The sequence below is a fragment of the Clytia hemisphaerica genome, unplaced genomic scaffold (genome assembly GCF_902728285.1).
Source record: "Clytia hemisphaerica strain Z4C2 unplaced genomic scaffold, Clytia hemisphaerica genome assembly, whole genome shotgun sequence".
NCBI lineage: Eukaryota > Metazoa > Cnidaria > Hydrozoa > Leptothecata > Clytiidae > Clytia > Clytia hemisphaerica.
In genome coordinates this window covers 2719645-2743235 of record NW_027103551.1, presented here as the reverse complement: position 1 = coordinate 2743235, position 23591 = coordinate 2719645, and the positions used below count along the sequence as shown (strand labels likewise).

Genomic DNA, 23591 nt, shown 5'->3' with positions numbered 1-23591 from the left:
CTGAATAGATCCCAAAATGAGGGACAGTTTTTTTGATTTTTTTCCTAAGAAAGTTTTTTCGAAAAATTAACAAGCGGGGGGGGGCGTTTATTTGGAACCTAAGAGTACTTTGAAAATTAATTTATATTTTGTACAAATATGAAAAATTCACTTTCGTCAGAGTCAAGGGCAAGAGCGTATGTGTTTAGACTATACAAGCATTTCCAGATTTGCTGGTCTTTGTAAATTCGTAAAAATTTGTAAAATTATCAAAACTGAAAAAAGTCTTGGAGTGTTTTACGCGACATTAGTACGATATTCATGCGGTTTTTCAGCAAAACAGCGAAAATTAGAACTCGCAAATTACGAATTTGACCATCTATCATAAAAAGACTTGTAAAATTCCTAGGAAAATGTAAGAAAAGTGTCTAAAATAGTGCAAAAATAAATAATTCCCCGCGAAATGCGATTTTACTGAATTTTTTTTTTCGACAACGAAAATCAAAAATTAGTTCACGCTTAAATTAGTTCCTGATAGAAAAAAAGAAAATTTTGGAAATGAAAATGAAGAAGAAAAATATCAACATCTTGTAGAATTTTGCCATGATAATAATTTTTTTATATTAAGTATAAAAAAAAATTCAAAAGATATCTACTGAGTCAAAAAATACAGCTCAAAACTGCTCTCTTGGTTGATTAAAAACATGCTTCTTTTTTTGTTTTTGATGATTTCTAAAGCCAATCTTTCGATTGAATCAAGATTGAATCAATTTTTTGAATCATTTTTTCGCAGTGATAATGTTTGGAAGATTAAGAAATGGAATTTCTTCTTCTTTTACTTTCCAGTTGTTTTTGAATTTTTTTCCACTCTTAAATATCTTTACAACAAGTACTCTTGTCTCCCGAATAGACGTCCCCCCGCTAATTGTTAAGAGAAAAAAATCCGTCCCCCGCTCTTATTAAGGCCCTTAAGGATTATAATGAGACAGACTTCAATAGAGATTCACAATTTCTTAAAAAAGGGCACACTTATGAAGCACTTATGGCTTACAACCCAGATTCTATTTTATCAAAAAGTAGTTTTCTGATAAGGCTATCCATCTATCATATGTAAAAATAGAGAAAAATATAGAGATCCTTTTAAAATCCTTATTTATAGGCCATTTCACAGTCGAAAGGGATCATGGGTAATCAGGAATGATTGCGCCCTGATAACGACACAAAAATCTTCAAAATTTTTCAAAACTTTCGACCAATAGTAAGTCGTTATTAGCGCGCAGTGGTCCTGATTACCCATTACGCTTTGCGACTGTGAAATGGCCTATACATCAATCGGGATGCTTTTCTTTTTTTCCTTTCCGTCTCCTACCACTGTGTTTCGACATAGTTTAAAGAGTGATACTCACGCCAAACAGTTCGTTCTTTAAGCTTTATAAGAATATCATTTATTAGATCAGTTTTTTAGACTTCAAAATTCACGTCGCATAAAAACTCAATTCTATTATGAGTTGAGGTGTAATTTTTTCCCCACAGAGGGAAAATGGATATATTTACTTCATTACTTATATTATCTCGTACTTTTTCAATCATTCAACCGAGGCGAGGTGCAAGCCTGTTGGCTATTTTGCTGAATATAGCGTACAATTGCATAGCTTTCCCAACTGAAGCTATGTGTAGTACATATAGTCTACCATTGATCAAATGCTAGTAGCTAGAAATTCGGCTATGTACTGATAAAACTAGATTAGCAGCAATTTAATTCATGATATGCACCACTGCAATGTCTTCTGACATTACGTCACAGAACCAATAGCTCATTGGTTGGATGTGACGTAAAATCAGTTAATACGTCACTTTCAACCAATCAGCTATTGGGTGGAACGGAAGACATTGCAATGGTGCATATCATGAATACACGAAAGAACCAATGGAGTTATCAGAAAGTTCTTATTGAAAAGTGAAAACTGTGACGGGATTAGAAAAGGAGATGAAAATAATATCACTGTTGCACCCTGGGTAGAACTATATAATCTTCCAATTAAGGCTTTTAAATAAAATGGGTCGTCGAAGAATATTTCAAAAAAAAAGAAGAAGGGAATTTGGAAACAAGATTGTTGTTAAACCACATTTTAAAAAAAGAAATAGAATATAATTTGGATTTGGATATTTTAAGAAATTAGAATATCATTTGAAACGATTGATTCTTATTTGAAGATTTAAAGATTATATTTACTGGGTCATTTTTTTTTCTGATAATTTTAATTGGTTGTGGTTGTGGTTTGAAAATTCTCTGACGGAAGCCATTTTACTGTAGACTGTTGTTTTTAAATCCCAAATTCGTAAATATTTCAAGATTTTCATTTTCGCATTCCTTGGCACTAAAATAAATATTTTGTAGATGAAATAAGATATCATATCAAATACTCGGCTTAATAAATCTAGATTATTCTACAAAAAAGCACGGACGAAGCTGCAACAACCATGGACAAAATATTTGATAAAAAGGGGATTTCCCTGCAAAAATTTTAACATCACAAATGGTTTTCAGGTGCTCTAAGTCACTTCTGTAATTTCGGGAGTTTTTTAAAATTTCAAAGGTGGAAATAGCAACCTTTTTACAAAAATACTGACAAAACATAACTAAACAAAATATTTCCTTCTTTGGATGGGATTTTTCATTCTAGGCTAAAGATCAAAGGGGAGGGGGTTCAAAACATCATTAATGAGACGTTTCCTTTCAGTTATGCCACAATTTAAAAATATATTTACAAACTAAAATAGGGAGAATCATTTTATACCAAAAAAAAAAATAATTAATACAATATTCACAAACAAACACAAATTAAATAAACATACTTGCTGATGATGTCTTCTGATGACATTTTTATTTTGATACTTTAATCCTTCACCGTGTGTATTTTACTGACCCCGTGATAACTCGTCATTGCTTCTTATGATGATAGGATTTGGAAGAAATATTCAACCTGAAAAATAAAAGTCAATTGATCTACTATACCCTGAAAATATTTTGGAATAAAGAGGTGGCAATTGACTTAGACTGGAGTCGTTTACAACCCATGTAATATAGTAATATAGTTGTTATATGATAATATGATAATTATTGCGGAGTAATATGAGGTTGAAAACTCCATTTTGCCCCCTCCATTATTTTTTGCTTATTTCATATTTTGTCCAAATTAGTGGTCTTGTATGCTTGACGACTACAAGTCACATATAGGGGAGATCAGATTTCTTTGGTAGTGAAACCCGGGGGGGGGGCAGCTGGGCAAAAAGACCGACGGGTATGTGCGGGTCCTAAGGGTACCTTTTCCAATATGTTTAAAATGCGCTGTAAGGGTCGGAAAAACTAGAGATGCACTGTAAGGGTAGAAATTTCAGAAAATTTTTGAAAAATCTAGATATTTTGACCAAAAATGCTAGAATTTTGACCATCTTTTGCACGAAAAGGATCGAAAATTTTGGGGAAAATGCACTCTAAGGGTATGATTTTCACTGATTTTTGCTGCACTGTAAGGGTGCAATTTTAAAAGCCAATTTTTGGTCCGCACATACCGTCAGTCCACAAACCCAGTGCCCCCTCCCCCCGGGTAGTGAAAGCACTTTAAGAAGGACAGCTCGTGATTCAAAATTTGGTTGAATGCAGCAAGCTGAAATTCTTGCAATCCAGAAAAGTTTAAAAACATTATAACCTTTAAAATAGCGAAAGCAACCAGACTTTCAAAGGTGAACTTTCAAAAGATTTATGACTCAAATCTCTAAAATATCTCAAATGAACAGATATTGGGGTTACTAAGGTAGATGTAATATTTACCTCCAAGAGAGCATCATCAGGGAGATCTGTGCAATGGATTGAATTCTTAATTTTATCAACACCAAATTTCGCTCTCAATGTGTGACTTCGAAGATAACGGGCTATTTCCTATAATGAAAGAAAAAAAAGAATCTGGTTGACAGGCCATGTCAGAAATTAAAGCCGTATGCTGGCGGTAGTTTTAAAAGAGCATCGATTTTTGCTTGGATTCGAAGAAAAAGAGTTGTGCGTGTCGACCTAGAAATTCGGCGTATGTAAAGTACTCTAAAAGTGTACAATATCCTAGTATGGTAGTCCAAAGGATTGACAAAAGTCTTAATTCAAAGGTTTTACTTTAACTTTTAATCGTCGCACGCCGGTTTAGCTGTTGCTGAACGCATTTTAAAGTCCTTTGGATGTTGGGAAGCTGGCTTAAAATACGATGAAGTCAAAATTAAAGGGAAAAATGATCTTCAAAGTTTGACTCTGTCCCTCCCAGGTCACGTATCTTTTAACCATATTTTGAAAAAGATTTTTAAATTGTTGCAAAAATGATCAGAAAGGGCGTTATTCAAACAAACTATACCATTTAGACCATTGCAATTAGATTTTTTTCTCGCTTCGCTCGCTTTACATTTGCCGTACTTGTTGATGATTAGGAAAACTTTGATGTCAAGATAAGAGGAGTGAAATTATAGACATGACACGAGATTCGTCGAAAAAAGGCAGCCCGTGGGTACTTAGGCAAGAGAAGGATACGGGCATGAGCCGTTCTTAAGGATGCCTTTTTAAAAATGGCAGTCCCTGTAAGGGTTGGAAAAATCAGAAAATCAAACTTCAGTCCCACTAAGAGTCGGTAAAAATAGGGAAAAAAATTCAACTTTTTACCCCCAGAAATATAGAAATTTAATCAAATTAGTCCCAATAAGGGAAGTAAACTTCACAAAATTTCGCTTGTTTCTTCTTCTCTCTAGTCTCCAAGGGCCAAAAGTCAAGCAGCTAGGCACCTTCGTCATAACTTTTCGAATTCAACAATGAATGACTTAGATTTACAGCAATATAATTATCGACATAGATGTTTATAAGTCCCTTTTTACGAAGAAAGATCTCTTGTTTTACCGCCTTTCGAATGTATTGTTAATGTTGCTGTTTAGTTGTTCCAACAAACTTGTCTTGTGATTCTTATGTTTTAAATGTTTTAAATTTGTTCTTTTCTAAAACAGATTTTGTTTGAAAGATTTTCTTTTGTTTTGTTTTGAAACGAATTCGAATGTCTCAAATCAAATAAGGTCGTTAATTACATTCGAAAACATAAAACAAAAGAATAGAGAGAAAAAAAGAAAAAAACATAAGAGGCGGGCTCGGGCACGTCTGGGCAGATATTATAATCTATCAATCAAAACAAACTTATCGAACAACTCAAAGTCTTTATAAAACGGCGCGAATCTGATTTAACACATTTGTGGAGCAAGAAGCAAAAGTCATCTTTTAAAAGAACAAAACATTGCTTGCGAAAACGAAAGTGACACACAAAAAACAAACAAAATGACATACAGACTACGGCTATTAATATATAGATACCTCAAAGGGGATTGATTTCGAATTCATCAAGATCAAATGACACCAAGAATTCTGTATCTGTGAACGCTCAAAAAAGCTCGAACCCAGCCAACCCTGCTCTTATTAAACAAAGAAACTGATTGGCGTATAGCTGTACCTTGGTAACACATGAAAAACCTTTATAAAGGTTTTAATATAGCTTTGGCAAGAAACATTCATATTTGAATACGGGATTCCGTATGCCAATCGAGTGTTTTCTTCCATAATGGCGGAAATAATGTAGCTAAACATAAAAACCTTAGCTAAAACCTAAAAAATCTCCATCTAGTAAAGACTTACAGGATCTGAGGGTCCAACAAAATCTCGAAACGTGGTAGCCACATCGTCTCCTTTTGTTATCTCCATAGCAACACATGCACCGTTACATAACTCTTCAACCATTGCCTGTAGAGATGGGAGAATATAATCCTTAGTAGTTACTTATCATTGTTGACGGTGACACTCTTGTTAACTCTTGGTCAAATTATATTGGGAATTCTTTGTTATTAAGCCGTTATTTCGAAATTTCAACTTCGGGCGATTTCAACCTTTCTACTTCATTTCATTGCCTATTTACGGTTTGGAAAAGTTTATAGACGCTATATATTATAAAGGCTTCGAAAAGTTTTTCTCGCGTTGGTGCAATGCAACATTCTGCATCCTCCCAACCTGAAACGCTTTCTAATGTCTCCACTCCTTTTTTCTTTCTACCAATAAAAGTGAAATCTCACTTTTGTGTCTTTTAGGTATTTCTCTCACTTTTTGTCCCATGAAACAAAAAAAGGAACCATGGGACACACACTTTTTTCTTGAGTTGGTGGGATGGAGCATGTTGCATTGCATTTTGCGAAGGGAGTTTTCTGCTAAGGCTTAGCAAAAAAATTTAGGACCCAAAAACTGACGTCACAGGCAAAACCCCTTACTCCTAAAATTTTACGAAATTTCAAAGTCAATAAAAACACAACCACTTAAAGGGACATAACAGTAGTAAAATGTAAACATTGCGCGAACCACGTGTCATTAAAGAGAACAATTAAAATCACGTGTCCAAAACAAGCTTGTAAAACAATTGAACAATCAAAATTAGCCATATTTGGTTTTATTTTTTATTTTGACATGTGACATTTGTTTTGATTTTGTATTCGCTGCATACAGTTTTTTTCCAAATTTTGCAAGTACTGTTATGTCCCTTTAAACAAATCGAAAACTATACGTGGTATAAGTGGTTTCGTATTTTATTTACATTGAAATTTTTAGGGTAAATAATTGTAATAATTACAATAAAAATTTAAAGAATAATTAAGAAATACACAAAAAAAATTGAAATATAATGATTGATATAAATATTAGTATTGCACTTATGTATAACCACCTAAGGTTTTGCGGTAGCCTGCAACTTTGCGACAATCAGACTACAAGATTGGCGAGAGTTTACTTACACTATATTCATTGACAACTCCTTTGTAGATCTCATAAAATTCTTCAGTGTTCGTCTTTTCCAAACGAAACATTTTGAAAGTGGAAATATTGAATCCTTCTTTCTCAATGGCGGTCATAATGGGTCCAATTTGACCAGCATTGACAGCGTGTGGTTTGATAATGGCCAGCGTGCAATCACGGAAAGTAGCGCTGACGTTAGGTGAGGATGGGCCGAAGAAAAGATTCAGCTCCTGGAGATAACAACAAAATGCATGTTTGATTTATAATTCAAAGAAAGCTGAGAAGGCTATGACGTGTTTATCGCTCCAAAAGGCGAGAAACCTATGGTGTAAAAATGCAATATCTGGCCTACTAACCCCTACAATGGGGTCGAGTCTATTAGGACGTCATTTAAATATGCGTTGTAAATTTCACATCATAAATATCTTTATGCTTATAAATATGGTAAAACTATTTTTACAAGAATTATGCTGTAGTGGGAGACACTAATAGTACTGAGAAGCAAGGAAACTTCATGAATGAGTACTTAACTTGATGTTTAGTAAACTAAAAGTTCAAAAATAAAAAGTAGGTGTTCGAAAATCGTGTAGGATTTGTGGATGGTGACGTTGTAAACAAAAAGAAAATTTTACAGTATAATTATAATAACTTTGAAGGTTTATTTCGATGTGAGGGAATGAGTAACAGAATGTTGTTCTGGAGTAGTGTAGTATTGAACTATTGGAAATATTGGGAAAATTTTGACGGTTGTTAGAAAACACGCACCTACCGAACTATACAATAATTTATTTAGTATATTTAGCATCAGTCTCAGTGTCCCGATGAGAATTCTTTTACCAATGAAATTAAGTAGAGGAGGGATGGGAAAACTGTTGTTCTATAAGTATATGGTACTTTACAGCCCTGAAAATACACCCAAACACCCTACCCGAACCCAGGATTTACTGGACGATTTTTCAATAAACCGATACATATTGATCATCTAAGGTAGTTTGCGAAAATTTCGTAGATGCAAAACAAGGAGGGGATGGAAATCTCTATTTTCTAATGATAATGGGTGGAGATTTCGAGTTCCATTATTGTTTGCAGCTGAAAAATAATGAGGGGTCAAAGTTTCAAAGTTATTTTAGTATTTCTTTTCAGGGGTGATGAAAATTCAGTGTTTTTCTTTAGCCTGCATGGTCGCCCGTTTGAATTGACTTTCCACCAATCCAAAAAGTGTGGTATTGATTCATTAATATGGAATATTATCTCTTTTGCCAAATAATCCACCGTGAAAAGTCTTTTGAGTGTAATGAAGTCAACGAGTTCACAAGTGAAAGAAAGGCATGGCCATATTGTTATCGGAAATGATAATGCTACATATTTTTAACACGCGCTTTTTATAAGGACAAGTAAATTAGGATTAGTCCTGTCAATTGTTTTAATTTTTTTCGAAAGTGTATTAGGCTTTATATTCTATTGTTATGGTCTTAAAAAAAGCATTAAGGCAGCCACTTTGGTAGTTCCAGCCTCAGATTGATCTAAATTTGGTCTTATTTTGGGTTTTGACCGAAATAATGTCTCGTGTTCTTATGAAAATCGAACTGTAGGACAAGAGAAAAGTTTAAAAGTTCTTTTTCTCTAAATCGGATTCATAATTTAATCAGATGCGGTAAAGTACGAACTGAAAATCCCTTCTCAGTAGGACTGATCCTAAAGTTTTTATTTCAACTTCAAGAGTATGTTGTTTTGGGATTTTCAATTCTCTTTGTTTTTCTTCTCACATTTTTATTGTTTATAACGTTTCTCCATTCTAAGGAGAGAGTACATTTGTGGAATTTTTGTATATGGCTTTCTTTTCGTACTGCTGTTAATATCGCTGTTAGGGTAATTTTTTAGCAGCGAAGGGGTCCATAATATTTAATTTTTCATATGGAACAAACAACTAAAAAACTTTCTGCAAAGTATTTGAAGAGCTAAATTTTGGAATATGCTCACGTATGTTTCAGTGGTTTTCACTAAGTTTGAATTTAAAGAATAAAGTGGCAAATGTAATTTCTCATTTTTCCGAATCGTAAAGAATGAGTTATCCGATCTTTGTTGTGCGCCACGGTGTTGTTAAAATTTAACGTTTTCCTTCCTCAAATCCGCACTCCATGGTGAGGAAATCACGTCTCACTTTACTGGCGATTTTTTTGGCAAAAACCCAACAGTGTGCCTGAACTAATCTGAGACTGTCGAGTTATTTAAAGTCCGTCTGAATTTCTCCTTGATTCTTTTCGAAAATTTTTAGGCTTAAAATTGCTCATAACTGCACTTATGTTCTTCATAATAAAGTGCAAGCCATTGCATTCTTATGAAAATCTTCTAATAAAAACCACGCAAGGCTATCCAGTGAGCAATTGTTCTTTCATCCATATACACGTTCGGATGTTCTTAACTTTTTATGTTTAAAAATGTTATTAACATGTTCTTATTTTGACCGTTTTTGAGTATTTTTGTCCATTCTCCTAAGAAATTTGGTGTTTTAGAGTCTTGAAATGTTCTTTTTAAACTTGTTCTTAGAATTTTGGCCATCGAAGCCTTATGTCTTATATAGTTTTTCTTCTTATGTCGAATCTATCCAAGAAAAATTCATGGAAAAGCGACACAGAAATAATCTAATCATGGATTGAAAAATCTTTAAAAAATTTTTCATGTCATCAAACCTCAAAATTATAAAAAAAGTCAATTTTTTAATATCTGGAAAAGAACAATCCTTGTTCGTGTGTTTTATCAAAAGATAAAACATGAAAATGCGGTCATAAAATCCAAGAGAATTATAATTTATTGGAATAGGAAAGTCAGTCTCCTTTCTCTTCAGAAAAAACTTTGAAATTCAAAATAAATTACGAAAATCTGTCACGTAAGGGGATGATGGAAGAACGATTTGTGGTAAGTATGAAATAATTTCGGATTGTAGCTCCCATACCACTCTGGGATATACCAGCCTCCTTGCCCCCCCACAAGATACTCGAAGGGTTAAGAACAATCTTTTACAATGGTGATAGAATCCAAGAAGCTAAAATTACCCATGGTAAAATCATATGGTTCTTATAACAAAAGGTACACTCTCTCTGGTAATTGGAACCTCTATAATTCGAACTTAAACTTTTGGTCCCCTCAGCATGAAAGTGGTCTAAATACTTTGGTGTGAATACTCTCTTTATTTCGAATTTTTCTCTAATTCCAAGAATATTTTTAGTCCCTTCAAAGTCGAATCAGAGAAAGTCAAATGTACTCAAAAACAAAAATTGACAACTCGAAGGTTGGTCAGATTTCAACCCGCTGATAAAAAAGGGACTAGACTTCTTTTCAACCTTTTCCCTGCAAACCCAACAACGTGATCCATTACAAGGCTTTAGACACTTAACGTCAAAATGATGTCCTTTGAACGTCCATGACGGCCTTTATAACGTTAAATGAATGTTGGAACGACATCCTGTATCAGGGGGAGAAAGATTATATAACACTTGAAGTAAAAAAACGCTTTTTGTAGACCACAATTTTTTAGGGAGCTTAACAAGATATTTTGATTCTGACGTGCCCTCATTTTTGATGTTTTTCGATTCATCATTTTCACTTTGTTTGAGATACGAAAGTTTGTTTTTTGTGATAAACTTCTTATCGATGACCAAAATCATGAGAGGTTGTCTTATAGTTAAAAATTTAAAGTAAAATTCATTGACATCGAGTTTTATGGGACTAACGCTATCTGCAATCACTGCCGGAATATATTAACATTTTTTGGTATTTTAAGGAGATTGTAATTTCAGTACTTCCCCTTTGTTCCATTGAATTTTAGAATTGGAAGGAGTCTGGTGGCTCCCTGGCATCTTTCTGACACCCATGTATAACGTTAGGTGAACGTTGCGTGTGCCCATTGGGTGAATTAGAAAGACAATCAATAAGCAGGTATCTTTTTTAATTTGAAGATAGACAGACGGATGAATAGAGAAGTGAATATATCTTCTTGAGTATTCAAATGACTCTTACCAAGGACCTCGAATAAGTTTAAACTTTTAAATTTCAATCTTTGGAATCCTCGAAAGGTTTTTGGATCAAGAATAACTAATGCCGTGGAAAGAATAAACTACACAAAGAAAAGGTTCACATACCCTTTCAGCAGATTCGTCAGAGTCAGATCCATGGCAGGCGTTTCGGGTGGCATCTAAAGATAGAAGTATAACATTATCTGAAACTTTTTAATTATATGTAGTACCTTATCAACCTTTTAACCCTTGCAAAGTTCCTTGCTCCATTAAATCCTTACCAAGCTTTTACTTATTTAACATTAAATTACACAAAATAGGTATCACAATAATATTGCCCTTTATTACTTTTCCCTTTTTAACTTTCGAAATTCCCGAGAAGAAAAAAACGTTCGATCGGAAAGTATTTGGCGCTTAACTTATATCTTTCACAAGTAGTTGAAAATGAAAAATAGCTATAAGGTAGGTGAAATTCAAACTCGAGTAGTTGACGGAAGGGGTATTGGGAAATGAAAGTCTAAAATGCTTTTTTTATTTTGGAACTCTTTGAATATGGAAGAAAAGATGAATTTCAACACGAGATCTTACCAGTTCCGAACAAAGCACGAAGTGAGTTTGGAGCCTCTTCCTTGGCTTTTTGTGTGTTGGTTGGGCCTGTTTATTTTGTGATAAACATAAAATTGATTGTGAAAATTAACAATAGGCCAGCTACTTAGGACACTACTTGGATAATCTCAATTTAGAGTTTAATCAATTTTAAGATTTAAATTTCAGAGAAAAGATATCGATAGAATTTATTTTGAAGGTCTTGCGATTGCTTTACGGGGTAATAAATTAGACTATAGGATAGCTAAATTTTACCAATCAACTGTCTCCATCGTTTCACGCAGTCCACTCCTACCAACTCCATGGCAACCACGGGTCCACTTGTCACAAACGACATCAATTTCCTGGAAAAAGGGAAAAGATTAGTAACTAGAAAGATGCCTCATAATGAATTACCAATAAGATCCTAATGTGTCAAAAGATCAGGAATATTTTGTATAGGAAGTCAACCAAGCCATATTTATAGTTTCGATGCCCAGAGTACATCCAGTTTTTAAGCTTTTACATAACAAGTTTCGCCACGAAAGGCGAAGTTAAAATACTTACTCGAAAAATGGTTTTCCTTCATGCTCAGCGTAAAACTTCATTGCAAACGATCTGTAAATTAGAAAAGGGAGTAAAATGGCTAAGATTTCTTGCTGATGCAAAAATACGTCAATGACTGTTAAGTAAAGTTCGAATTTTACTTTACTTATTTGAGTCATGCAACCAGTAAAAGACAGGCCAGTTACTCTATAGCGAGTGCTTCACCAAAAACCGGGATTTTTCATTCCGTTTCATTGGCAATATTCCGTTTCTTGGTGTTTCTTGGTGACTTACACAATACTGTTCAGAAAAAATCCGTGCAATCTAGTATAGGCTAGTAACTCTAATGTCGTTGGAAAGTCAAGACCGTGACCGTGTAATTAGCTATATCACTGAGTCATTGATACAAATGGAAGAGTTGTTAGAGCTGGAGTAAAATCATTAACAAAACTCAATATTCTACCTTATCGTTCTTTTTTACGCCTGTCTCTTTTACAATAAAGCTCAATTCAAATCCCTTACACCGGCCTTTATTACCAGCGACGAAAAGCCAATAAGGACCGGCGTAAAAAAGTCCGATGAGGTAACTGGAAAGCATAAAGTAAGGAATAATTGATTTTTCCAAGGGTCCTGAAGATTCACTTAAGAGACAAAATCAAAGCAACTGGTTGACACCGTTGCAATATGCGAAGGGGTTAAATTCATAATAGCATATTACAGTTATCCTATTCTATTTACTGTGGGGGAGGGGGTGGTGGTTCAAGTACGCTTCAATGATTAATCAGAACACCTGAAGATCTTATACTGACCATTTTCCGGAAAGAAAATATTTCGATATGTTTAGTAAATGAAATATCGGAGTTATTCTTGTGGCTGCTGTATATTAACACGATTACTAAACACAACCCCGAGCCGAACATAAAGGGAGGAGTTTATATCGCTTAAGGGGGAAGGACTAGCGAATAATCTCTAGGTCAGTTTATTGTTGGAATAACAATTCATAGGTTACAGGTTTTTCGTAATTTGTAATACAGTGGAGATTCCATAACTCGAACCCACACGGGGAACACAAATTTGTTCGAGTTATGGAAAATTGAGTTTTATAAAGTAAGGTTTATAAGGCATTGTTAACAGAAAGGACAAGGAAAGTTGTTCGAGTTGAGGAGACATTCGAGTTATAGAGGTTTCAAGTTAAAGAGTCTCACTGTTCTGTCAGGAAATATTTCAAATTTTGATTCTTCCGATTCTGTTGCTCTAGTTTTCTTTTTTGGGTCGGGTTTTTGTCGTCAAGTTTCTTTTTTGCCTTCGTGATCCTTTAAAGAAGCTTGTAGATACGATATCATAAATATCGATGTATGTAAAATCATTGACTTCAAAACCCCGAATGGGACTGGATACGGACTCCTGGATGGGAAATACAGCCACTTATTTCCAATCCAAAACACATGACCCGCGTGGTTTTCACACAAACGCCAGATTGAAAGTAAAATCCATCGCCAGATTTTGAAAAAAATGTCGCGCGAAAACAAAGATAATGCTAGATTCAATCTGTCGTTTAAAATGCAGCGCAAAGCAAGGTTTCACTTTTTCTTGTTTGAGAAAGGTTAAAGATTCATCTCTAGCCCCTTCAGGGCTTCAAACTTAATGGGTAAAATACTTAAACATAGGAAAGAAATATATGATCTCTTTAATAGGATTATCTCCTTAACTTTTGATAGAAATGAACCTCTGAGAATACGCAAATAATTTCAATATATACATGGTAGAAATTTTATAGAAATAAAGATTGAAAAACAAAAAAGATCGTTATATTAGCGATTAGTAAAAGATTAACATTAATCAACTTGAACTTGCAAAAAACTTCTTCATTTTTTCATCAGTATTTTCTTCATTTTTATTTCTTCAAAAAACTGTGATTTTTTGTAAATAAACTGCGGTAAAGAAAGTATAACTTTTCTTGGTAAAGATGTTCCTGAGATATAACATTTTGATAGTTTATTTTTTTGGTGTTTCTGATTGAAAGGAAAATGAAGATGAAAAGTTTTTTTGATATTTTAGAGCAGGATAAACTATTTTGATTGAGAGTTTATCCCCCGACATGAGATGATTTCTTTATCTTGAGAGTGTAATTCCCTGAAAAGTTTCCATACTGTATAAAAATGTCTCTTTTTGGTTTAGTTTCAAAACAATATCTGATATTATCATCTATAGATCAGGCTAAATCATTTTGAAAAACATAAGACGTCTAAAACTTCCAACAAGTTTCTATATCGTAATTCATTTAGTCTATTCGCCTATTTCAAAGAAAAATGATTGATCTTTGAACTGATTACAACATAACTTTCTCTCATCATCTGTAAAATAACAAAAACTCACTACACAACTTGTTGTAGTAGAGTACTTACATATAACAATCCAATAGTTCCCTTAACAATCCAACCCGCCAAAATCGCAAAAAAGTGGCTTTACCGCAGCAATATCCGAATTTTTGCCATTTTGGCGCCTTTGGATTGTCAAGATAACTACTGGATTGTTATAGGTAAGTACGGTATGCAGAAATACATCCAGAAAATATCCGTAGTCAGATCATTCGCGGAAACCGTGAAAATCTTGGACATTTAATTTAAGTATTTGACAGACATTGCGAATTCTATAGGTTACTTAGTCAGGAAGAAAAGACACCTTTTTTATTCTGCTACTGGCAGTTTCATGCTACTTTGGTGACAATCTTCAGGCAAGGTTACTAGGTAACTTAAGGTTACTTAGTAAGTAAAGAAAGTATACTGAGTGACAGTAATACAGTGTGTCCAGCAAAAACGTAACATGAAATAAAAACCAATGGGGTAAAGATTGATTTAAGTTCGTCCACTATCCCGGGGGGGGGGGTACTAGGGTTGGTGAATGAGGGGTATGTGCGGACGGGACCTCCGAAAACCGACCCTTAGAGAGATCAAATTTTAGTGAAAAAGTAACCTTAGAGAGACTTTTTCGAAAAATTTTCCCTGATTTTCAAAAATTTCCTACCCTTAGTGAGACTTTTTTGTAATTTTTTCTCTCAAAATCAAATTTTTTTTCTAAAAATCGTGATTATTACTTTGAAATTTCCTGATTTTTGTAACCCTTAGAGAGACTTTGAAAGGTGAAAAACCCGACCCTTACCGTCCGCACATACCCAGCACCTATTTTTGCCTAAGTACCCCCCCCCCCGGGTCCACTATACTCATGGGAGTGTAGTATGAAATGTATAAGTCGTCGCTTGTTACGCTTTGTATAGCACGAAGTAGATAGGGAAAAACACCTGTCATTATTCGTGACATATGTAACATTACTTGAATCATTTGTATAAGTAACGTATTTTTCGAATTGTTTTTCAGTCCACCATAGATTGTAAAATTGCCAAATGTTTCTTCTGAAATTTAATAAATTTTAATTATCTGATTTTCGTAATAAACTTGTGCCTTTTTACAATTAGCTTTGAAAGTGTTTGCAGAATCTTGCAGGAGAATGTTAGTTAATATTCTTCTGTAGATTAAGTTTTATTTTTCTTATTTACGATACGCTAGCTTAGTCATATATTGATGCGGTATGGTTGAGGTTTGAAAAATATCAGTTTATCGGAGAGTAGCTCGAATACAAATTAAGGATACGAAAAATCATCTTTACAGTTTCTTCAAAAGTACCAGTTGAATTTGTAAGAAAATGAATGTTAATTTTTTGGCACTTTGACCCTCAAATTGTTCTTATCCTGTCCTTATTTTTAAGAAAAAACTGAGATATGTATTTTCAAGGTTTTGTTTTTAAATAAGAGTGATAACGTTTGCTTACTCGTCACTTTTAACTCACAAGCTTTTTCACATTGGATTGACACGGATGTGGAGCAAGATTGGTCAGAAAAAGGAAAAGAAAAACATTTTTTGCATATATCAGCATAATATAACAATAGGCAGATACCGTCCTGATATGAAATATGTGTCTGATATGAAACGGTGACACTTAAACGCTTTTTTTTAAAATAAGAATACACTTTATAAGAATGTCCATGATGAAAATGGCCAAAAAATTAAGAATATGCTAAGAATATCACCATCGTGGAATTTTGCTACTCGAGCTAAGAATGCCACTTTTAGAGCATTTTCAATTATAAGTTGTCAATTACCCCCAAGTAAGGCTCACTCCTTTAACAAAAATATCATTTTATGCTTGAGACGTATGTACTAAATGTTAAATCTAGTCTGAATCAGGATCCTAACCTAAGAAAACTATAAGAATATTTTCGGATGATTTTTCCCAAAAAGTTAAGAATATCCATGATGAAATGGATTTACACCATTCTTATAAAAAAAGCGTGTATGTAAAAATAAAACCTTAAAGTTAAAAACATCTCAAGGCTAAATTTGAAAGATTGAAAATAATAAAATTTCATGCAAATGAATGTAAAAATATTGCACTTAATTTTTGAAGCTTTTTATGAAACAAGTGGAGCCGGTATTTAATACGAACTGATTGAAAAATGTTTTCAAAATTTCAGAAAATATTTCAATTCGATTCAGCAGGGAAGGGAACCCATAACAAAGTTGAATAGGCAGAGGGAAATCAGAAATAATTCATAAAAAGAACACATTCAGTTTGATAAAAAATTGGTCAATAAAATCGGAGTAAAAACATATAAAAAAGATTGTATATTGAAAAGATTTTTCAAGATTTTTTTTCTCAAATTATTGTATAGATTGATTAAATTATTTAAAACTAAAAAAAAAAGATATACTTTTTTTTTACAAAAAAATTGAGTACTGCAATTAATAAAAGGGGATACTTTTTGACTTATACTTCTTGAATTTTATGCAAAATTCGATGGAGTTTGATGTGAGGTTGAATGAGATCGAATTAGAAACCTTTCCGCTTAGTGGTTTTTTGTTTTGAAAAATCGAAGAAAAGTTTGCAAAGTATAAGTGATACTGTTATTAGGGGTGTAAAATTTCAAAGATTATGAAATATTTGAAAAAGGAAGGGTGTGAAAAAACCTTTTTTTTTGCGATGGAGGCAGGTAGCTTCTAGTCTAGCAAGCTAGACGACTAATTCAGACATATTAGAAATAAAGCAAAAAAGTAAATTTTAGTCGTCTAGAAACCTTTGTGCACTAACTCCAAACAAAAAAAAAAAGTCAATATCGCAATTAAAATTTTTTCCCGCTCAAAAAAAGTTCTTGAAAATAAAATGTGTGTGGATTTGTGTGTTAAAAATGTTTCATTTGAGTTGATTTTATTTTGAGAGTTTGTTGTTGCTTGATAAATTGTTTTCTCGCTACGCAAGTTTCTGCGTAGCTAGCCCCTGTATCTATAAGGCTGGAACACCGGATTCTTCCAGTCGTTTATACAAACTAAATCCCGTATCATTATTTGTGTTTATTATTAGTATTACATGCATTATAAACGACTCCAGTCTAGGTAGCTTCAAATTTGTCTAGATCCGAAGATCCCGATCAACTGAGAACGTCGGTAAACAAATACTTTTACCGTCTTCAATTTTACGGGTTAAAATTGCGGGTTATTTCAAATCGCTTCAGTCACGTCACAAAAGCGCAAATACATAAACTCGCTAATATCTTTAGACATTGGGAAGAGAAAAGGAAGGAAAATCCTGAATTTAGGCAAAACGAAAAACCCGATTGTGGCAAATTACTGATTTTAAGTCAAGAACAGAGCATTTACCCTGATTTGAGGTTGAGCACAAGTTTCCTGGTTCTTATAAAAACGTGCGTACAGAGCAGGTTTCTAATTAGGAAAAAATTTAAGACTAAGTTCAGACGTTACGGCTCCGGTATAGCATTTGTTACGGATAAAAAGTGTCTTACAGACTTCGGAACGTTTCGTGGCAACGAAATGGAGTAATTTCGTTCCGATGAAAAAAGTAGAGTGAAACCGCATTGATCTGTTTTGCTTTGTAACGTCTTCTTTTTTGGGACAAGGTGGAGTTTTTACAAGCTCTTATTTGATTTGGTTGGTCGTTAAGATGTAATAAAAAAATCTTATTACTTTTTCTAAAGAACGCGTCATCTCCATCACTTTAAATGACCAATTAGTGAAGTATCTTGTAAAAACTCCAGCACATCCCTCTTTTTTGACGTTTCCAATTTTGACGTTCATACAGTGTTTCGGAACCGTTTGGTTTCGGAACGATACAAAACCGAAACGTCTGAACATGGTCTAAAGTTTAAAGGCAGTGATTTCATTGTTGGTGATCTTAAGAGCGCGTGATTTGATGAGATTCAATTAGATTTGCAATATTCAATTTTCTGAGTGGATTAATAAATTTTGATGGGCAAATTTAGATTTCTTTTTAATAAAATCTTCTTTTTTTGGTGAAAAAAATGTTGTTTTGAAATATGCACAATAAAAGATCTCGTCTGAGAGGAAAGAAAAATGCTCATCGGGAATAAAAGAGCCATGGAGCTCGAGCCTTTTCTATCGAAATTAAAACCTATGGGAAACTTTTAATATTTAAGAAAGAGAGTTTTATAGAAATGTATAATCAAATTTAATGACTTGAAAAAGGGTGAATAACAACAAGAAATGAAAATTAGCGTACCAAAAATAAAATGTATCAAATTTTGAAATAAGAATATTTCCCATTAGTATTTTATACTAATTTGATGTCTTTTTCTTTTCAGGAAAAATAGAAGATTGATTTAATAAAGAAAATATCTAGCAGGATAAAAAAGAAATTGGGAAAAAAACTCGATAGTAAAAAATCTAAAGGGAAAAATAAAGATTTGGTTGAAAGTTCTTCTTAAAAAAAGGGTAAAAGAGTATTTTGTGGTTCGAGAATATAAAACGTTATTAAAAGTAAATTTTTCACATCTGGCATATTATTGGATATTTTCCAAAAAATAAATTGTGTACTGTGTACTAATTGAAAAAAACGGACGCGTGAGAATATTAAAATTTTCGCAATTCTGTTCCAATATCATTAAAACAGAAAGTGTTAACAAAAAATATGGTAAAGGTGTTAGAAACATGAAAACAATGGATAGCCGACAGACCATATACGCGTTATCTATCACCATCCTTTTGTTGGCAAACTATAGTATTGCACAACAAGATATTGGTATCTCAACTGGCATCATTTGGAAAGTGAAACCCTACTATTACAAAGAAGGCAATGAAACAAAAGGCATAATTGCTGAATCTTTTAAACTTATTAAAAGCGGTTGTAAAGTCAACAAAACAAAAAATGTCGAGAATTTAAATGAAACTGTCATGTTGGATTCGCTGAAACAATTTTACGACATTTTTCGTGATAACCAAGGTTATCCTTACGAGGAAGGTATACTTAAAGATGTGACGTCATTGTCAGCAAAATGGCTACCAGTCATTCAGGAATTTGACAAGAATTTCTATGACAATCGATCAATGACTGAGAAAACACTATTTACGGAACCCAAAACGGCAGTTGTTGTTAAACGCGATAAAATTTCATTGTTTTATAAATTGAGTTTGGGTATTTTACAGACCAAACATATTTTGGTACTTTCGTTCCTTAGTGCTATCATCTTCGCTATTTTGGTTTGGTTTGCAGTAAGTTTGAATTTTATTATTTTTAAAAGTTCGGATCTGTCCATTCCATTCATAAGTCTTATCGAAATCATACTTTCGTTTGCTGACCTGCAATCAAAACTGATTCTTTTAATGAACTTTCGTTTCATTTCAGAGTCTGTTTTTTTCTTCATAGGAGCGATGGAACAATCCAGAATTTGGGAAATCCTTCACATTTGGTTTTGGAACTGGTTTATGGTGGGCTTTTGTTACCATGACTACTGTTGGGTGAGTATAAAAGTAGCCAACATCTCGATCTACACGTTTTTCTTATAAGAAATAACTATATAAGAACATAAGGCTTCGATAGCCAAAATGTTAAGAACAAGTTAAGAACATTTCAAGGCTTTGCGGAATCTAAAGCACAGGGTTTCTTACTAAAATGGCCAAAAATACTCAGAAAATGGTTTAATGAGGCTTAAAACTCAAAAAGTTAAGAACATCCGAAGGCTTTTTGGTTGTTTCAACTTACAAGCTTTCATGCTAGTTTAAAGTTTTAGATTTAAAAAAGAGTTGCAAACTTTCACATTTAAGAAAAATTGTTCACACTGAAAAGGTTTAGTGAATTCTTCTTATAAATTGTTTACTATTTTTCCATAGATACGGTGACGTCGTACCACGATCATTTATTGGACGTTTTCTGACCATCATCTGGATGATCCTAGGACTGGCGGCAGCTTCATTAATGACGGCGGCAGTATCGGATGTCGTTCTTGGTGTTGACTATATTGACCTCTCTCAAGACAAGGTAAAGGGTTTTTACCATTAGGGAACACTAGAGTAACATTTGACTGAGACCTAAGAGCTACCATAAGTTGCTCTAATGTCGACACCTCTCATCTTCAGGGATAGGAAAAGTAGGAAGGTCTGAATCACTCAAGCAAAAAAAAAATTTCAATCAGGGAGTCCGACCTTTTTATTAATCCCAGCTTAGTTGGGTGTCGGAATTAGAAGAGAGATGGCAACATTAGACAAACTTACGGCAATCAAGATAAAACACAGGTTTCGTGAAGCTGAGCAGAATTAATCGAAAAGGGAAAGATTTAGCAAGCAATAATTCCAATTGTCTCGCTACAAACAAAACGGGAAAAAAACTTAGCAAAATACAATAGCAAATAGCTCCTCGGGATCTCGTTCAAAGATAGTACAGTGGAGTCTAACTCGAATAACTCGAGTAACTCGAATGTCTCCTTAACTCGAGCGAGTTTGTTGATCCCTTCAGATAACAATACCTTATACTCTAATCTCCTTAACTCAAAATGTCCCTAACTCGAATAAATTTGTGTTCCCCGTGCGTTCGATTGGAGACTCTATTGCAGTTTTCTGAAGCTTCCTTTGACGTATGTTCTTTCATCAGGTTGCAACAATTCGAGATTCATACGAAGCTAATGCCATTGTTCGCGACTACAACAGCACATTGTATTGTAAGAAAGTTTTTTTGACTTTATTTTACTAAGACCAGACCAGGCCAGGCCAGAAATCTCTACGCCTCTAGGCAGGACTTTTCTTGCATTATTTTAAAGTTACCAAATCAAATAAACGGCTAGCCTTAAAACTGATCTTTAAAACTCTAACACTTTAGTATGTGATTCGTACGACGAGGTAGTGGAAGCAGTATCGAATGGGGAAGCACAAGCAGGTGTTCTCCCAGCATTCATTGCAGGCTCCATGATGATGAAAATTTATTACGAATTACAATTGAGAGTACCATTTCAATTGGATTTGAAATCACCGGTCAAAATGTTGTACAATCCCAAACTATTTGCTGCGTACCCAGGTTATGTGGAGTGCGTGAATACTTACTTTAATATTGTTTTCGACATGCACATCAGAAAGTATAAAGTGTTCGTTCAGGTAAGTTGGAACTTAAATTTATCATCAAAACTTTTAATATTCTAAGGAAATATTTATGGGTTTTATAATTCACAGTTTGGCAAGAAAATATGATTTTGATTTTTCTATAAGGTGTATAAAATTACATGTTCTTTTTATGAGAACAAGTTATATAAGAACATAAAGCTTCAATGGCCATAATATTAATAGCAAGTTAAGAACATTTTAAGGCTTCACAGACTCTAAAACACCTGATTTCTTTGGAAAGCGAACAAAAATACTCAGAAAACAGTGAAAATAAGAACATGTTAAGAACAATTTTATGCTTAAAACTGAAAAAGTTGAGAACATCTGAAGGCAAAATTTTGGATGTGCTCATAAAAAAACGTGTACGAATCTAACATAACATCTCTTATTTCTGAGCGTAAGATATTCTAAAATCATTTTTTTTTTCTCACAAAACGTATAGGAAGAGACGCTTTACGTTGAGAGCATTGCTGATTTCTACAAGAAAACCAAATTCATCTCATACTCGACCATCGCCATCGGGGCTCTAATCGCGGCTGGATTGCTTTACGATCTGATCTATTGGTTTTGGGCAAGGCAAAAGAAAAAGCAAGAAAAACGGTCAGATTCCGTCATCATTCATAATCACACAAATTTCAATAACTTCAAAGAAAATCATTTCAAGAATAAAAATTTTGATAATGGCAATTGGAGGAATGACGAACTAAACAAAATGAGACAAGACATTATGGGGATAAAAGAAAACATTATGAAAATCAATACATTGGCTAAATACAAAAACCCGTGGTATTGAAGTTTTTTGATATTAGAGCGATAACACCTGATGCTGAAAATTTGTAAACGTAAAGATAGAAAGGGCGGACGGATGAATAATGGAGAGATGAGAGATGAAACGGGCGTTTCACATTGCAGCAAATATTACAGAGATAATAAAACAAAATATATTGTGTTGCATTATATTATCAGCCTATTGTTGTTGTTCTTACAATATGAAAAAGCTGGTTTCACTTACATTGCAAAGAAAAGAATTCGTAACATTAAAATGCTGAAAAATCTGATAATCTGATACGCTTTGATATAAGGTATACTCGTCAGTAGCGTTCTCAGGGGTGGGGGTCGGAAAATTAGTGTAAGAGAGCGCAATTTTGTTACGAAGTTGTCATAAAACTCTGCTCTCCTACAGAAATTTTCCGACACCCCTGAGAACGCTACTGCTCGTCTTGTATAAAATTCCCGTCCGAGAGTTACCCCCACCTTTGAGTTTTTTAGTTTTAGAAATTTGATTAGCTTGATAAGTAAGTTTTATTATATGAGAGATCTTTAAATTTCATTAAAATTGAATTAAAGATTTCAATGGCCAGAGGTTATAATAAAATCATTGGACTTCAAAACCCTTCATAAGAAAATTGAAACAGGTTACCGCGAATTTGGGTAACTCTTGGACGGGAACTTTATACACAATTAGTATCCCCTACATATCAGAGGGGATGCGTGCCGCCGAGCTGGGAAGCCACATGAAAAAAAAAAGATGAACACGTCAGCTGAACAATTATAAATCAAACCATATATTGAGAATAAATCAACGCGCCGACTGTATATAAATAGTTGCAACCATGATGTAAACGTTGCTGTATCAATTTTTATTAAAAAGCAAAACGAGAATTTTATACTATGTTTTATTATAAATTAAGCATTTTCATTGTTTATTTTTAAGCATTTTAATTAAGCACTTATTTATTGTATTTATCATTAAAAATTGTGTATAATTTCTAACATTTTATTTTGTGAGGGTTTTAGTAGAAATAAATGATAGCCTTTTGTTGAAGGTTAAGAAACATAAAAGGGGGTGGGGTTTTCACTGATATATAGCAGGCACACCCTTTTCAAAGCAGCCTATTGTACTAGACCATTATTTGAGGCTTCGTTAATACATCTTTCAAACCTAATAGATCTTAGAGTTTTTGATTTTTCTAAAGAGCGGTTGCATTGTTGGATTTTTTTCGGGAGTATCACAATAGAAATCTCTTAGGAATTCCTCGAGGGAATTCTATTGTAATACCCCCGAAACAATGCCATAATGCATCACTGTTTTAGAAAAATCAAAATCTCCGATAAGCTCTATTCAATAAAAGGATAAAATAACGTCAAATCTTTTCATCTGTGAGC

General features: G+C 33.7%; 3 protein-coding genes across 3 annotated transcripts in view; 1 reads left to right on the top strand and 2 right to left on the bottom strand.

Moving 5' to 3' along the window:
• Nucleotides 1-2714: 2714 nt before the first annotated feature.
• On the bottom strand, nucleotides 2715-11520 carry LOC136800276 (nucleoside diphosphate kinase homolog 7-like). The gene is made up of 6 exons (XM_067056897.1): nucleotides 11431-11520; nucleotides 10969-11021; nucleotides 6829-7059; nucleotides 5690-5794; nucleotides 3812-3919; nucleotides 2715-2963 (listed from the first exon to the last, which is right to left on the bottom strand). The coding sequence occupies exons 3-6, from the start codon at nucleotides 6943-6945 to the stop codon at nucleotides 2931-2933; spliced, it is 363 nt and encodes a 120-aa protein (XP_066912998.1). The 5' UTR covers nucleotides 6946-7059; nucleotides 10969-11021; nucleotides 11431-11520; the 3' UTR covers nucleotides 2715-2930.
• The window catches only part of LOC136800113 (nucleoside diphosphate kinase homolog 7-like), an 87303-nt gene continuing 73980 nt past the window's right edge, over nucleotides 10269-23591 (bottom strand). The window contains exons 6-10 of the mRNA XM_067056724.1: nucleotides 11995-12045; nucleotides 11704-11792; nucleotides 11431-11496; nucleotides 10969-11021; nucleotides 10269-10292 (exon numbers count right to left, since the gene is read on the bottom strand). Of these exons, the coding sequence (XP_066912825.1) occupies nucleotides 10269-10292; nucleotides 10969-11021; nucleotides 11431-11496; nucleotides 11704-11792; nucleotides 11995-12045 (283 nt within the window). The remainder of the gene's footprint in view (nucleotides 10293-10968; nucleotides 11022-11430; nucleotides 11497-11703; nucleotides 11793-11994; nucleotides 12046-23591) is intronic.
• On the top strand, nucleotides 18642-22494 carry LOC136800268 (uncharacterized). Its single transcript, XM_067056888.1, has 6 exons — nucleotides 18642-19547; nucleotides 19702-19793; nucleotides 20166-20313; nucleotides 20923-20989; nucleotides 21148-21419; nucleotides 21868-22494. Exons 1-6 carry the CDS (start codon nucleotides 18987-18989, stop codon nucleotides 22216-22218), a joined length of 1491 nt encoding a protein of 496 aa, XP_066912989.1. The 5' UTR covers nucleotides 18642-18986; the 3' UTR covers nucleotides 22219-22494.

Bases quoted from the DNA above. Each gene is read 5' to 3' on its own strand.
- LOC136800276 (XM_067056897.1), bottom strand. From the start codon at position 6,945: ATGACCGCCATTGAGAAAGAAGGATTCAATATTTCCACTTTCAAAATG. The intron at 5,795-6,828 runs GTAAGTAAACTC...CCATCTCTACAG, and splicing joins GAGTTGTCAATGAATATAGT to GCAATGGTTGAAGAGTTATG. The intron at 2,964-3,811 runs GTAAATATTACA...TTTATTTTTCAG, and splicing joins CTGATGATGCTCTCTTGGAG to GTTGAATATTTCTTCCAAAT.
- LOC136800268 (XM_067056888.1), top strand. From the start codon at position 18,987: ATGAAAACAATGGATAGCCGACAGACCATATACGCGTTATCTATCACC. The intron at 20,314-20,922 runs GTAAAGGGTTTT...TTCTTTCATCAG, and splicing joins TTGACCTCTCTCAAGACAAG to GTTGCAACAATTCGAGATTC. The intron at 20,990-21,147 runs GTAAGAAAGTTT...CTAACACTTTAG, and splicing joins CTACAACAGCACATTGTATT to TATGTGATTCGTACGACGAG.